The 14857-nt window shown below is 42.2% G+C and overlaps 1 protein-coding gene across 1 annotated transcript; it reads left to right on the top strand.

Moving 5' to 3' along the window:
* The first annotated feature begins 356 nt into the window (after positions 1-356).
* On the top strand, positions 357-9521 carry HMGB3 (high mobility group box 3). The gene is made up of 5 exons (XM_060249650.1): positions 357-539; positions 3406-3565; positions 4877-5016; positions 6397-6571; positions 8389-9521. The coding sequence occupies exons 2-5, from the start codon at positions 3416-3418 to the stop codon at positions 8539-8541; spliced, it is 618 nt and encodes a 205-aa protein (XP_060105633.1). The 5' UTR covers positions 357-539; positions 3406-3415; the 3' UTR covers positions 8542-9521.
* Positions 9522-14857: the final 5336 nt, after the last annotated feature.

The raw sequence follows: 14857 nt of genomic DNA, 5'->3' as shown, positions 1-14857 counted from the left end.
GCAGTACTGAATCAGCGGGTTTTATTCCCGAACTCAACGCGCTTCAGAGCAGGTCGCAGCACCCGTTTCCAAAACTGCTAAAAGATGTGCGGCTTTTAGAAATCCTGCTAAGGAGTGCTAAAACGAGCGCTCTGCAGTTTCTTTCATCGCCCACGCATTATATACACCACTCCTATTACACTCCCCCCCCCGGTTACTATTACTACTTCGGTAAACTTTCTCCCCCATCCCTATAGCGGTTTGCGGCTCCCCCGCACTCTTCTTTTGCTCCCTTTTGCCAGGCGGGTGTTCTTTTTGAATGAATGACTTCAGCGGTTCCAACCAATCGGCGCTGAGCTCTGCTTAATATTCAGAAGGCTTTTTCCCAATGGCAAGGCGAGGAGGTTGTTTTAAACGGCAGAGCCCCGCAGCCAATCAGGCCGCTCTCGTAGGCAGCCAACGCGAGGCTGAGCCCAAGCCAGCGCTGAGTCTTAGCGCGTTGTGTGTGCGCCCCGCTCTCTTCTCTTGCTTATCGCCTGGGCTCAAAGCGAACAATACAGGTACGTTGTGGGAGCTGCACTTCGCAACTTTTTCGGGTGGCGGCTGCTGCGGGCTCTCTGTTTCGTTCAAATTTCAATTTTGGGGATTTTATTACCTTCTTTCTTTTCTTTTGCGTTATTTTTAATTTTTTTTATTTCTTTGCCTCCTGTTTATTAACTTTCTTTCTGCTTTTTTATTTTTTCTCCTTTTAATTTCTCCCCATCTAATTATTAGGTGTGGGAAATCTTGTCCCAGAATCTGATATAAATCCTGGGGGGCGGTTTAAGGGGGGGCGGGAAGACATACGTAGCTTGGATTGATCCGGCTGGGTTAAAAAAAAATATTTAAAGAAAATTCTCCGCTAGGCTAACGGCTTGTGCCCCTTCAGATATAGGCAAAGTGGATGCCGGGCAGCGTGGATCGCTGCTCCTCTGTTTCCCCCAGCCGCGCTTACTAGTGGAATATGGCTGGTGCAGTAACTCTGCCCGCATGGGCAGGGATGTTGCACTAACGGGCATGCGAACCCCGCGCCTCCACCGAGCTGTTCCTCCACGCGTGTGTCTTCTGCTTCTCTCCGCCTTAGGATCGGGGTACGAAAGTTGCCCTGATCGTGCGCAATTGCTGGTGCTTGCTGTTTATTCTGCATTAGTAATGGCTGTCGCTTTTTAAGCATCTGACAGGGATAAGCCTTGCGCGTCCCGGAGAAACACCATTTCCCCTCTCCTTCTCTCTTTGATTTTTCTTATTTTTTCTTCTCGCCTTTTAACCTGCCCGGAACCTTTCGTTTACTTCTTACTTTCATTCCCCCTATCTAAAAAGGTCTCTTTCGCCCCTCTCCGACCACCGATAAGCCTTGAACCGTTTCTTTCTTGCGCTGCTGTGACTTGATCTGTGTGTGCATTAATATGGCTGGCGTTTTAGTGGTACGGCTAAAGGAAGAAAGACGTGTAAAGGCAGCAGAGAGACGGGGAGGGGGAGCTATGTGGGGGGAAAATCTTCGTGGGGACCCCGGAGAGCCCCCAAACCTTTCGCTTTCGCCCCAACTCGTTTATCTCTATCTGTTAATGCCCTTGGCTGGATGTTTCGGATGCGATTTGGGGTTTTTCACACTTTTTCCTCTCGGCGCGTATGAGCGTCGCTTGTACTGTAATGGCTGCACGGCAGTCTTTGTTATACAGAGTATTGCGCTAAGCAGGGAAATGGGAGGAGAGGGGGGAGGCTGCTTCAAAACTCCTTTCTCCCCCTTTTCCGAGCCTTAAGCCCCCCAAAACCCCACTGGTAGGAAAGAGGAAAGGTTTTTCTACCAAACTGGCTGGTTTTGGGGAGCCTGGCTGCTTTGGTTTGGCGGCTTGAGGGATTTATTTGAGCGGAGGGGTGTCTGAGGCTTTGTTAAGCATAGAGCAGCCTCACTGCCTTGTAGAGAAGCCATTTTAGCGAATGGAGCTGGCTATGGGCGAGGAGGAGAGCACTTGTCTCCATATCCCAGCCTTAGCTAGCACCAAGACTATAGAGATTGCTATGGCATGGGCAGGAACCCCTTAGTCTGCCCCTGCCTTGCATGGGGCGGCCCCCCATAGCCAAAAGCACCCCCTAGAAGAGCCCAGGGGCTCATTTGAGGGGCACTTTCTTTCATGAAGAAGCATTTCACAAAATGGAAGATGAATTATTGGTGTCTTGGTGACCTGTCGTTTTTTTCTTTCCTCTCCCCTTTCTGCTATTGGAGTCTCTAGCAAATATAGCGATACAGGCAGATCCCAACTGCATTCACTTGCAGTACTAGGAGATCTTTAAATGATACTTGGACAGATATAATATATAAAAAGAGAAGGGATTTTTGCGATGACCTTGGGGGTGAGGAAACAAGGGAGGGGGAAGACGGAAAGGAAGGGGGCAGGAAAACAAAATGAAGCTTGTTTTTTTTAATACTTCATCTGAAACTTTCTAGACAGCCGATCCACCGTTTTAATACGGAACTTTAAAATGGGATTTTAACCATTTTTTTTATAAAAAAAGGAAAATTAACTTTTAAAAAAGGGGTGATTATTCTCTTTTGAGAGGGGAGAAAATCATATTTAAAGAGAAAAATACATCTTAAAATAAATAAAAACAAAAAATTAAATATATAATAAACATAATTAAATAATTGTTTACAACCTCATGAACAGAATAAAAAATCTTTTTTAAAAAAAAAAAACATAAATTGCCTGTCTAGCAAGAAGGTGGAAAGTGACTTTATATTTTTAAAAAGTTAGTATCTGTTCTTGTGACTTTTTTTTAAATAGTGGCTACTCAGAAATCTAAATGGTATTCCTTGGTGGAATACCAGTATCTTGAACTTCTGTTATATTAAAATGAACTTTTTAAATGAACTATTTTAGTCACTTTTGGAGAATGATTTTTTAAAAGAGGAAGTTAAAAAAAAATCTGGCATAGGGGTGTGACGGCTATTCATGTGCAAAGCATGGACATCTGAATAAATAACAGTGTTGCCCTGTAAGGTCAGTCGAAGACTTGAGGCACAGAGTTGTAGTCTTCTGAATATTGTGGCATTTTGGACTAGTTATCAGTGCATGCATGTATGTTCTTTTGCTGTTACTGCTAACAGTTAAACTGAACATGGTTGCTTTATGCCACAGTAGAACAACGAACGATAGCTTGCATTTGTGAAAGAGGTGTTGTAGGCTAAGCAACAAACCAGACCTAGGTGTACACCTTCTCACTACAGACAATTCACACATTTGGCTGGGAGCTCATGAAAGTTAAGCAACATTCAGGTCTGTCTGTCTGGCAGTCTGGACCAACTGGAGGGTAGCTTAATTATTCCTCGCTTTTGCCTAGAACATACAATTTAAATTGCTGTTTTTTACTTCCTAAAATCTTTTTCAGAGTTAAGAAAATGGCTAAAGGTGACCCGAAGAAGCCGAAAGGCAAAATGTCGGCTTATGCTTTCTTTGTGCAGACTTGCCGTGAAGAACACAAGAAGAAGAACCCTGAAGTTCCTGTCAACTTTGCAGAGTTCTCCAAGAAATGCTCAGAGAGGTGGAAGGTATTCCCAAAGCTCTGTTCCACTCTTCTCTAACTTGACAGTCTTCTGAGGAAAGGCTTTACAAAATAAAAATTTCAGTTGAAAAATCAAAGTCTACAGCAAGGAGTCTCAGTTGTGTGACTTAAATTTTATAAACTTCTAAATATTATACATATATCTGTGTTCCTGTTATATATAGTTCTTTAATGTTTACAGTCCTTTTGCTATGATTATAGCCTGAACTTGTGAACATTGACTTAAAAGCAAGTCTCACCAAATTCAGTGGTTTTATTATGAGCTTTGGTTCTGCTGTTCTCAGATTGGGGCTCGTGGGAGCTCTGAAGCACTGCTCTTGTCTACAAAACCTTGTTGAACAACTCTGTTGAGAATCTACCAGGCATTGTCTGCACATGTGCAAGTATCACACCATCACAACCCAGGGGTTTAGAAATTTGCTTTAAAACAAATGAAAACTAGGTATCAGAAAGCTGACTTTCAAAGCTTCTTGCCTAGCTATGGGTGACCTGATAAGCATAGTTCTCATGGGTTGTGTTATACCTTGATGTGGTAAGCAAAAGAATACAAGAGTAGCACTGCTGGATCAAATAAAAGGTCCATCCTCTTGGCGAACCAGATGCTTCTTCTCCAGAAGTTCTAAAAGTAGGCACTGAGTGCAAAGCTGGTTTTTGGCCCTCAGAGATATTGGCTTATATCTTGCTATGCCGCTTGCTTGGAAGTGGCTCTTCTGCCATAAGTGGAGCAATTTCCATTGGGGTAAGGCGTCAGATTTTGATCAACGAGATGGTAGAGTACAAGTTATCTCTGAACATGGAAAATCCTTCTAGTTAAGTGTCTTAACAGCCATTCATAGATTACTCCTTCATGAGTTTACTTTAGTCCCCTTTTAAAGCCTTCAGTGTATTCTGGGGCAATAGATTAATTGCACATTTAGTGCCTTTGTGACTGTACCACCTGGAAGCTTAAGGACACCAAACTAAGTTGTGGTATTATGACAGAAGAAAATGACATAATAATTTGAATGTCCCACACCCTATGTTGGATCATATTTGAATGGCATGTTCCTAAAACTCATAAGGATACTATACAGACTTCTGAAAGCAATTCATGGGCTTTTGTGGGGCTCTTGGGTGATCTCCCTTACAGGTACAGATCAGGTCAGTCTGCTCAGGTTGACCAGTATTGTAGCACCAGATGTTCATAAACCATTCACCAGAACTGTATGGTAGGGGTTCTCTTCATTGAGGGGAAGATGTCAGCTTTGTGTAATTTGGTTTTAAGACAGTTGAGTAATTGATGGTGTTTGCCTTTCAGACCATGTCAAGCAAAGAGAAGGGTAAATTTGATGAAATGGCTAAAGCTGACAAAGTACGATATGATAGAGAAATGAAGGATTATGGGCCAGCTAAGGGTGGTAAGAAGAAGAAGGATCCCAATGCCCCTAAAAGGCCACCGTAAGTAGCTGTTTGTAGCAAAAGTGTATTTGTGATTAGCTTGAGTTTGAATATCCTGATTTGTTAAAGGTAGAATACTGCAATCTGCTTTATTTAGAGGGGAAGTGCAAGCAGGTTCTAGGTTTTTAACATCTGACAAGGCATCTGGGGGGAAACTACTTTTAGCCTCCTTTCTATTTACTTTTTTGGAGAATTTGTATCCGGCTTGTTAAAGACAAAAATCCTTCTCCAAGGGGCTATCACAGGGGTGGCCAACGGTAGCTCTCCAGATGTTTGTTGCCTACAACTCCCATCAGCCTCAGCCATTGTCCATGCTGACTGGGGCTGAGGGGAGTTGTAGGCAAAAAACATCTGGAGAGCTACCGTTGGCCACCCCTGGGCTATCAAATCATTTTAAAGCTTGAGAAAAAATTAAATTACACCTTGATCAAGATATTGAAGCAGACACACCTCTGCTTTTTATGAAATCTAACCCTTGTGGTAAACTGTTGCAGAGACCTGAACAATTAAAATGTTCATTCAGCCATTAATAACAGCTTTGGGGCCTGTCTTTAAAAGCCTCCAAGTATCAAAATTTTCTCTTAACAGGAAGTAGCTGAGAAAGAGAGGTAATTTCTGTGATCATCAAAAGGAGTTCTTAACAGATTGAACATAAAGTGAATGCTCTAATATTTAACAATAATACTTATGCTAGGTGTTCAGAACAGTACTTTCAAGTGCTTTGCATAAAAACCCCCTTGGAACAATTCTGTAAGATGGATCAGAAAGATCCCTATGCTGTGGTGGGGGTGCGGTATTGAGGGATTTTGAGTTTTCCCCCTCCAAATTGATGGTGTGAACTCTCAGCCCATGGCACCTGCTGCCGCTTGTTGTATATGTAAAAAGAATTTAGGGCTCCTCTCCCTCCCAGCTTGAGGGTACTTAGCATTGTTGGATCTTCACCATCTTTGGGATCAGATTGACAGTAAGAACTTTGTCTCCCCATGAAACTGAATGGTGCAGTCCTAAACAGCGTGACATCCTTCTAACCTCAACCAAGACAGCAGCTTGTTAAAGACAGTGGGTTTAGAAGGGTATAATGCTACTTAGGATTGTTTTGTAAATCAGTGTCTGTATTTTATTTACTTTGTATATAGCCTGCTTTTTTTAGTGTGATTCGAGACAATTACAAAATGTATAAGAACAATTAGATCAGATGGCTTTAAGACATTCAGTAAACAATACAGTTGGACTAGGATTACGGAACTGGAAAAGAATGCAAACCAAAAAAAGTCTGAAGGTGTGATACAGAGGTCAATCCTGTTCCCTTATAAAAGCTGACACCTTTGGTCATGCCATCCCATTCACTCTGAGTTGTGGTTTTCTACTTTCCCATTCCAGGTCTGGGTTCTTCCTCTTCTGCTCAGAATTCCGTCCCAAGATCAAGTCCACCAACCCTGGCATCTCCATTGGAGATGTGGCAAAGAAACTTGGTGAAATGTGGAACAACCTCAGTGATGGTGAGAAACAGCCCTATAACAACAAGGCTGCTAAACTGAAGGAGAAGTATGAAAAGGTATGGTTATGTGGATTCTTGTCTAGAATATTAAGAGTTTTTAAAAGTATGCTGCCCTTTAGGGAAGCTACCCATAGCAGTTAAAATATATATATAGAAAAACATTAAGCTATTAATTAAAATTCAGCATTTAAAAATATGGTTATGGCATAGAAGCAGATTTTTGAAATCTAGCTGGAGCATAGAAACAAATTATTGAGCTGTTAAAAATTAGTTTTCAAAGTAAAAGCACACTATAAAATGTTCTTAGAAGGTCAGCCCCTTGATTTAAATCCTGGACAGAAAAATTTTATTTAGCATCTAAAAGAGCAATATAGGTACCAGGCAAGATTCAACAGGAAAGGCATTCCATAAATGAAGTGCCACTACAGCAAAAGTCCTGTTTCTGGTTGCCACCACCTCACCTCTAAATGTAGGGTCACAGGAAGCAGGGCTTGTGAGGTGGATGTCTATTTTAGCCACAGGTACATAATCACTTGCAGTGGTTGTGGATAGTTTTGACCCCTTCAGGCTACACAAAACCTCAGGTTACAGCACTGAGAGTAATCACTGGTATCTGTTAGCATAACACAATCAGGCTTTTAGTAGATTTTTCTAAGGCTATAAACTTCCAGAGAAACTACTCTGGAAAAAGATTCTAGTGAAATCAATGGTGTATAGCTGTATATAGAAGTGAATTAAAACATCTGGTCAGGTCTTTGCTGTCTTGATCACTTAGAGGGCTTTTGCTGTAGTTATTTCATTTTGAGGTTTGAACACAAGGTGGACAGCACACCACCTTTTAGAAAACAAACAAAAAAATCTGTCTGTTCTCCCTCACCCACACTCCATGGCTGCCCTTTGCTAGCTTAGCCTTGGGCCCCCAAACTGACCCAGACTGATTTAGAACAAAAACTCTTCCTCAATGTTTCACCATCAGATAAAGTTTTGCCACAGGGATGTGTTTTGCTATCAGTATTCACTTTTGCTAGCTTGTGAATGTGGCAGATTTAGGGTGCCCAAATCAGAACAGAGTGCTCAAGACATGATGTGGGGAAGGGGGCAGTACAAAATTGGGTTGAATTAGCATTAAAATCAGCAGTCAGCTCCTATGCTTGTTCTCAGAACAGCGTTCAGTAAGCCCCATAGTGCTTCCCCAGAGTCTATGGGAACAAAAATGTGGGCTTCTAGAAAGAAGCGGGCAATGAGGCTGAACACAAGAGTAGGTATTCTGACTTGTAGAGCAACTGCTCAGAAGACCCTACACATACTATATTAATTTGCATCCTCAAACAATGGTAGCATGAATAGGCCTTCGTTTTCAAGTTGTAAAGCATGGAAGACTACAGATTGCATAAAACTGCCTTATAGTGAGTTAGGCTGTTGGGTCTGTCAAGGTCTGTACTGTCTGCTCTGACCTGCAGCCATCTTTGACATGACTTGGTGTCTGATCCTTTTAACTGGAGATTGCAGGGACGGAACCTGGAAGGGTCTCCATACCTCTGAGCTATGACCCCACCTTGCAGTGTGTGAGAAGATGTTCCCTAGAATACATGGGAAATCACTTGTTTGTCTAACAGGAACTGTTTCTGTGAGTCAAAAGAAGTGATAACAGTTGCTAATTAAAAGCAGTAACAGAAATATCACCTAAAGAACTACAGTTGAATAAAGCATGGTGACACTGTCTCTTCAGGATTCAGCTATGCCTCGCTACCGCTCTGCTGCAAGGCATGCACTATTGATCTAGCACCTTGAGTTGTTTTGAACTGGTGTTGCTCTAAAGAAGCAAATGTAAAAAACTGCTTGTGACCAATGTAACTGTCCTCTTGGCCTTGCAGGATGTTGCCGACTACAAGTCAAAAGGCAAGTTTGACGGCGCCAAGAGTGCAGCTGCCAAAGCTGCTGCTGCGGCTCGGAAAAAGGTAGAAGAGGAGGAGGAGGATGAAGAAGACGATGAGGAGGAAGAAGATGAAGAGGAGGATGACGAATGAGAAACTGTATAATACTTGTCTCCATGTGAATACCATAGAGTAGGGGAAACACCATTTGGAAAAGGAAAACAAAACAAATCTGCACCTCGTTATTTGAGACGGTGTCTTATTTACCCATTATTAGGTTTAATGACACAATTTGGATTCCGATCACACCGTACCTTCTTTGAAAATTTAAAGTACTCTAGGAAAATAGAGAGGGAAAAAATAATAAACCATTGAACTGGTTTACATAAAGTGACCTGGGTGTTCTCAGGCACCCTGAAACTGTAACAAAGTTGTACATATTTCCAAACATTTTTAAAACAAAAAGTGGAAGCTAATACGCTCCAGTGTTCTCCTCAACTCTGTGCACTTTCCTGTTGGTGTAACAAAGCATTTAAAAATGTTTCAAGCATCTTATTTTTTAATTTGTAAGGTGGTGTTTAACTATATGGTTATTGGCTAGAAAATCTTGGGTTATACTGTACATATCTATAGTTTGTAAAAACTAGACAGATTCTTGCGGTCCATGCTTGGAGCGGGGATGCCCCAGAATGGAAGGTGAGCCACTTTGGCCAGGCTTTCTTGCAGGGGTGTTGTGTCTCAAAGCATGCACTGTGAAAGTAGATCTATTTACACTACAGTGGGCGTCCATTTAGCTTAAAGTTGTCTTTCTGTATATAGTGAAATTAGCATTCTGCGGCCATTCTTAGTTGTGGAAAGGGGAGGAGGGTCGGGTTCAGCTGGCATGAGAAATTGTATGGAATCTTTCCTCTTTTTTTGTTTTCTTTTTAGTTAAGTGCGGTAGTTTTTAAACGGAAGCTGTAGACCTCTTCATTGTCAGCCTAAAAGTGAAGCGAAGGCGCAGAAACCGAAGTTCAAAAACACTCTGTACTTAAAAGAGAAACAAAATTTGCAAAAATGTTATGTTGTTTTTTTGTATGTTTAGAATGCTGAAATGTTTTTGAAGCAAAATAAACAGTATTACATTTTTAAAACTTCTTGACAATATTCTAAATTTCCTGTTTTTAACAAATTCCCATAACAGCACCACCAACAAAAGCTGAAATGTTGACAACCTTTCCCTTCTTCCTAAGTAAATTGATTTGTCTAAAAAAAATCTTGATAATTATTTTCTACTTTCAGCATGGACTGTTAATACTGCTTAAGGAAAGGTGACTATTTAAGCTGAGATTGGTGTTAAAAGATGCTATGCAAATTTGAAACTTTTTACTTGAAAGTGGGAATCTAACAGAACACTTGTGATCTTAATTGTGTATTGCGTTGATACCAGCTTTTGGAAAGGTAGGTAACTAAGAATGGGGGCAGACATTAACTTGAATTTCTTTCTAGCTCTGTTGGGTACATTTACAGCCCAAATGCTCTGCTTTGTAAATATTAAAATGTGCCTTTATTGTCCTGTGTTAAAACTGCTTCAGACTTGTTTGTTCTTTTTCCCGTTCCAGTCTTCGTTGCAGTCCAGTGATTGGCAGGAAAAAGTACTAGGTGATCATCATGGTCATCCAGTGAATCTTGCAAACACTGGCTTGAATGCCTGCTGTTTCTTGTAACTTCAAAAGTTGTGTGTGTCAAGGACTCCTGGTGATTCTTTAGAGTGCTTTGTTATGGGGAGGGTGATACTGTCTGACTTCTTGTGACTCTAGGGTTCCTGACCACTACATGGATTTGTTCTTCCATAATGATCACTATCAAATAATTTTTTGTTTTTTATATAATCCAGAATTGTATCCTGCTTTTCTCCAGAGCATTAGACCCCCTTAATTTCTTCAACAGCTCTGTAGAGAGAGAGTGACATGCCCAGTCAGTTATATAACTTAAGTAAAGATTTGAACCCACGTCTTCTGCTCCAAGTCCCAACATTCTGTCTGCTGCACCACATGAGACTTTTCCTTCATGCCAGATAGGCCAGTAATTAATGCTCTCAGAGCTGGGCAACTAAATCTGACAAGTGGCTTGCTAAAAGCTGTGGCTGAACTGCAGGTGTTGGCTCTTGCTAGAAATGTAGCCTTCTGTGTTTGGTTTTTGCTTTTAAAAGGTTAATTATAATTCAGTGAAATAAGAGTTCTGTTCAACCTAAAACTTGCATGGGCTAGCCATTTAGAGCTATTGTTAGAGAGTCCCGTGGCGCAGAAAGGTAAAGCTGCAGTACTGTAGTCCAAGCTCTCTGCTCACAACCTTAGTTCAATCCCGTCGGAAGCTTGGTTCGGGTAGCCGACTAAAGTTGACTCAGCCTTCCATCTTTCCAAGGTTCATAAAACCTTGCTGGGGGGAAAGTGTAGATGATTGGGGAAGGCAATGGCAAACCAACCCATAAAAAGTCTGTCATGAAAACATTGTGATGCGACGTCACCCCAGAGTCGGAAACGACTGGTGCTTTTACAGGGGACTACCTTTAACTTAAGCTTTCAGTTAATTGGACTGTCTTTGGCAATTCTCTATTGCTCAGAATGCATCTGCGGTATAGGACTGATTATATGGGTTGCACTGTTCATTTTTGTTTCAGTACACTTTATTACCCCCTGCCTCTTCCTCCAACGTGGGTGTCTCCTGTGCTCATACCAACCCTGCAAGGTAGGTTAGGCTGTGAGAATGAGTGGCCTAAGGTAGCCCTGCGAGTTTCACGGCAAGCAGGAATTTTGAACCCGTGTTGTGCTAGTCTAACATTACCCATACTGTGGCTTGACCATCTCATTTACCTAAAACCAAACTGGCCACCAACAAATGCAGCATAGTAGTCATGAGTATCCTGAGCAATAGCTTCCCCCTTGAAGGATAAGTCCCATTATGTTATGGGGTCGTACATTGGCTAGAATGGCATCAGATATTCTTGCCATGTTGAGAAATTGCTATGGCTTAGCTTTCAACCTGAGTCAGAACTTATCTAGCTTGGGAGATGTTTAAGCTGCCTTTCTACCTACAAGGGTCTCAAAGCAGTTAGCAAAATAAAACTACATTTTCTTTCAAAACATCTAGAATAAGCAGTTGAGAGTCATATGTATCTTCTTTGATACATAATCTGGTTCTTCGAAAGGAAGTATTCAATTTATAGCTGAGTAGAATTCCACAGACCAGGGATGGTTGATATTTTTAAAGCCCTTTTATGGAACTTGGCTAAGTGGGGAAGAGAAGGTTGCGAAAGGCCACGGAGGCAAGGTTTAACTTAGGGCTCTTTGTTTCACTGCTAAGTATCTGATACACTTAATCTTCAAAAAGTGGTGTTCTGAGGCATTTAAATTCTCAAAGCACTGAATGTGCACCAAAAGTCCCATTCCAGTTTTAGATGTTGGAGAGTTTAATTTACAGTGACATTTCACTATTTTAATAATACCTTCTGCTTAGAGAACCCTCGCTGCCAGACAGTTGCTGGCACTTTCTTCAAATTACATTCCCCATGATAACTTCGGAGGAAGCAATGAAAATACAAAATGAAAACTAGTTTGCAGGGTAGCTAAATTTCTTCTGTCTATATGATGCACCCCTGGCATGTGTTTGCATGGACTGTGGCCCAATTCAGATGCTCATCGGGCCCAACGATTGTTTTTCCAGGGAGGAGGAGCATGTATGTTTTCCACCCTCCCAACATATAATGTAATAAAAGTACACCATGTGGATTTCCATACTGGCAAGTGCCTGAATTGAGTGGACTGCCTATATGCTATGTTATGGATAAGTTGGGGGTGGGATGTCAAAGAACAAGCTCTTTGGACCAGGTGGTACCTAAATTCCACAGAATCCCACTGATCCTTGGGATACAGTTGTTGGAAATGCTCCAGAGTTTGGATGAAAAAACGTGTCCCTGGGAAATTGCCACCAAGAACTGGTTCATGCACATGAACCCATGGGACTATCTTATACTAAGACTATTGGCTTATTATGGCCAGTGTTGTCTAGTCTGACTGCTAGCAGCTAACTAGAGAAGTCAACTAGAGGTTTATCCTGGGACCTTCTGCATGCAAAGCAAGTGCTTTACAGATGAGCCACAGCCCCTCCCGTACAATGTTCATACAAGATACTCTTGACAATATTGTGTAAGAGGCCACTGAGAAGCACTGTTGAAGCAAAGCAGACTATTAGAAGTTAAGCTGCAAGCGGAGCAGCTTGTATCTTAAAATGTTAGTCACCATATTAATATTTCTGGTGCTTAAAGCCCATTACATTATCACAGTAGTTCTTAACAACAGCCCTGTGAAGTAGAACAGTATTTTGTTGCTGTGGGGAAGCTGCGGCTGAGAACAAAGCCTATTCAGTGTCATCTAGTGAGTTTGGCTAAAGCGGGATTTGCATCAGCAACTTTATGGATCGCAGCTCAGTCTCCTAGCCACCATGAGTAATTGCATTTGAGTAACAGCAAATTACTGTGGCCACAATCCAAAGTTGAGTTAAGCACATTTAGCCTAGCCACATTTGCCTTGGATCATGGGCCATGTGAATGGAGTTCTTAGTGATGCCAGTCTCCAGGCAGCACTAAGGGACACCTTAGAATTAGTGCATTCAGACCACAGAGATCAGTTCCCCTGGAGAAAATGGATGCTTTGAAGGGTGGACTATGGCATTGTGCCCTCTGAGATCCCTGTCCTCCCCAGGGGGTTCCCCAACCTGAATCTGGCAACCCTATGCCTACCCCCATGCTGGCAGCCAGAGGAGACTTGGTAATTCTAGTTCTGTGTAATTACTTGGAGGGTGTTGTGACCCCTCACCCCCTCCATGCAGCCAGGAAATCTGCAGACCTGTCCTAAAGGATAGCCAATATGTGGTGATAAAAGACAAACATGAGTGAATTCCCAAAATGCATGCCATGAGAACACAAGGCATCTGGGAGCCTGCACCCAGGAAAGGATGCCCACTGTCTATGATTCACTGGTCTGGCCTTATTTCCTTCTAATCTCTGTATCTGAAGTGATTAGACTTTCAACTGCTCCTGAATTGGAAAAGCAGTAAAATCTCCCCAATCCTCAGAGGAGGCTGCCAGTTTTATTTTTTTAAGTCACGGCTTTGGATTTGTCTTCTTCCAATCAAGAGACAGACCAAATCAATTATATGGACAGGGGACACAGGGGAGTGGACTCCTCCAAAGGTCAGTAAATGCTCCTCTGAAACATTGTGAAAGTACCCTTTGCCAGTATAATATGCAGCATTCCTCCTATTTTGACACAGAAAAGTGGGCTTTAGTAGAGTTTGGGAAACTTGCAGATGAGCATGTTTGTGTGAGACAGAGACAGTCTCTAGCCAATGTGTGCTAAGTGTAGGAATGAAATGTTGTCTTAGATGTGGTTAACCCTGTATGGATGCAGAGTGTTTTATTCCCCCCCGCCCCCCGTCTTTCCTCTGTTAATCATTTCCTCTTGTTCCTTGCAGACTTTGGCCCTTGGAGGTTACACAAGGATCTGATAGCTGATTTGTTTGTAATCCTTCTCATTGGATCGAGGGAACTTCTATGCCCAACAGGGTTATTTGTTGTGGCAGCAGAGGCGGGAAGGGGGTGGGGAATCTGCAAAAGCCTTATAAAGTTCAGCATTTGTGTTCCTGTTGGCTGGACTGGATCAGTTTCTTTCACAGCAGTATTTGGCTGGGAACGTCTTTGTTTAAAAGAGTAGTACCTCCAAAGTGAAAATGTTTACAAAGTCAGTTTGCTCAGAAATAGAAGCTCTGTATTGCATAAGATTTGCCACCCCCAAATCAAAATGCAAAATGTGAGGGTCTGAAGCTTTGTTAGCATTCCTCAGTGCTTAAGATTAGTTAGATGAGTTGACTGATTCTGAAATCAATTGTTAATTCTAACACAATAGAGGATTCAGAGTTGCCACCCACATCTTTGTGTCAATGTTTGTATGCAGCTGGGAAGGGAAGGGCAGTTGCAGGTTGCTATCAGACCCAAGAAGGCTAAGAACATCAGAAGAGTCTTGCTGCACCTGAACTTTGGTGCATCTTGTCCAGCATCCCGTCCCACACAGTGGCCAAGCAGTTATTCCAGGACAACTACAGACGCCAAGGCCTTCTCCTGATTTTGCTTCCTGGCGCTGGTATTTAGATCTTAAGGATCTAACAGGCACCACTGGACTTATTCTACATGAGTTTATCCAATTCTGCTTTAAAGTTCATGGCCATCAATGCAGCAAAATTGGCAGCAAAATTCCACAATTCAGTCACTTGATGAATAAAAAGGTGCTTTGTTTTATCCATCTTGAATGTCTTGCCCATCAACTGAAAGCTGAATCAACGCCTCCTCTGGCTGAGTCAGTGACATCCACCAAGACCAATTACTATGTCCCCCATGTGTCTGCCCCGGGCCTCTCGAACAGATATTTTCTGGGAG

Source organism: Heteronotia binoei, chromosome 11 (assembly GCF_032191835.1).
Source record: "Heteronotia binoei isolate CCM8104 ecotype False Entrance Well chromosome 11, APGP_CSIRO_Hbin_v1, whole genome shotgun sequence".
Lineage (NCBI taxonomy): Eukaryota > Metazoa > Chordata > Lepidosauria > Squamata > Gekkonidae > Heteronotia > Heteronotia binoei.
Note: the sequence above shows the minus strand (reverse complement) of the source record. Positions and strands in the feature narration are given on the sequence as shown.

Excerpts from the sequence above, each read along its gene's own strand:
- HMGB3 (XM_060249650.1), top strand. The coding sequence starts at position 3,416 with ATGGCTAAAGGTGACCCGAAGAAGCCGAAAGGCAAAATGTCGGCTTAT. Across the intron at positions 3,566-4,876 it reads AATGCTCAGAGAGGTGGAAG|ACCATGTCAAGCAAAGAGAA; the intron begins GTATTCCCAAAG and ends TTTGCCTTTCAG. Across the intron at positions 5,017-6,396 it reads AATGCCCCTAAAAGGCCACC|GTCTGGGTTCTTCCTCTTCT; the intron begins GTAAGTAGCTGT and ends TTCCCATTCCAG.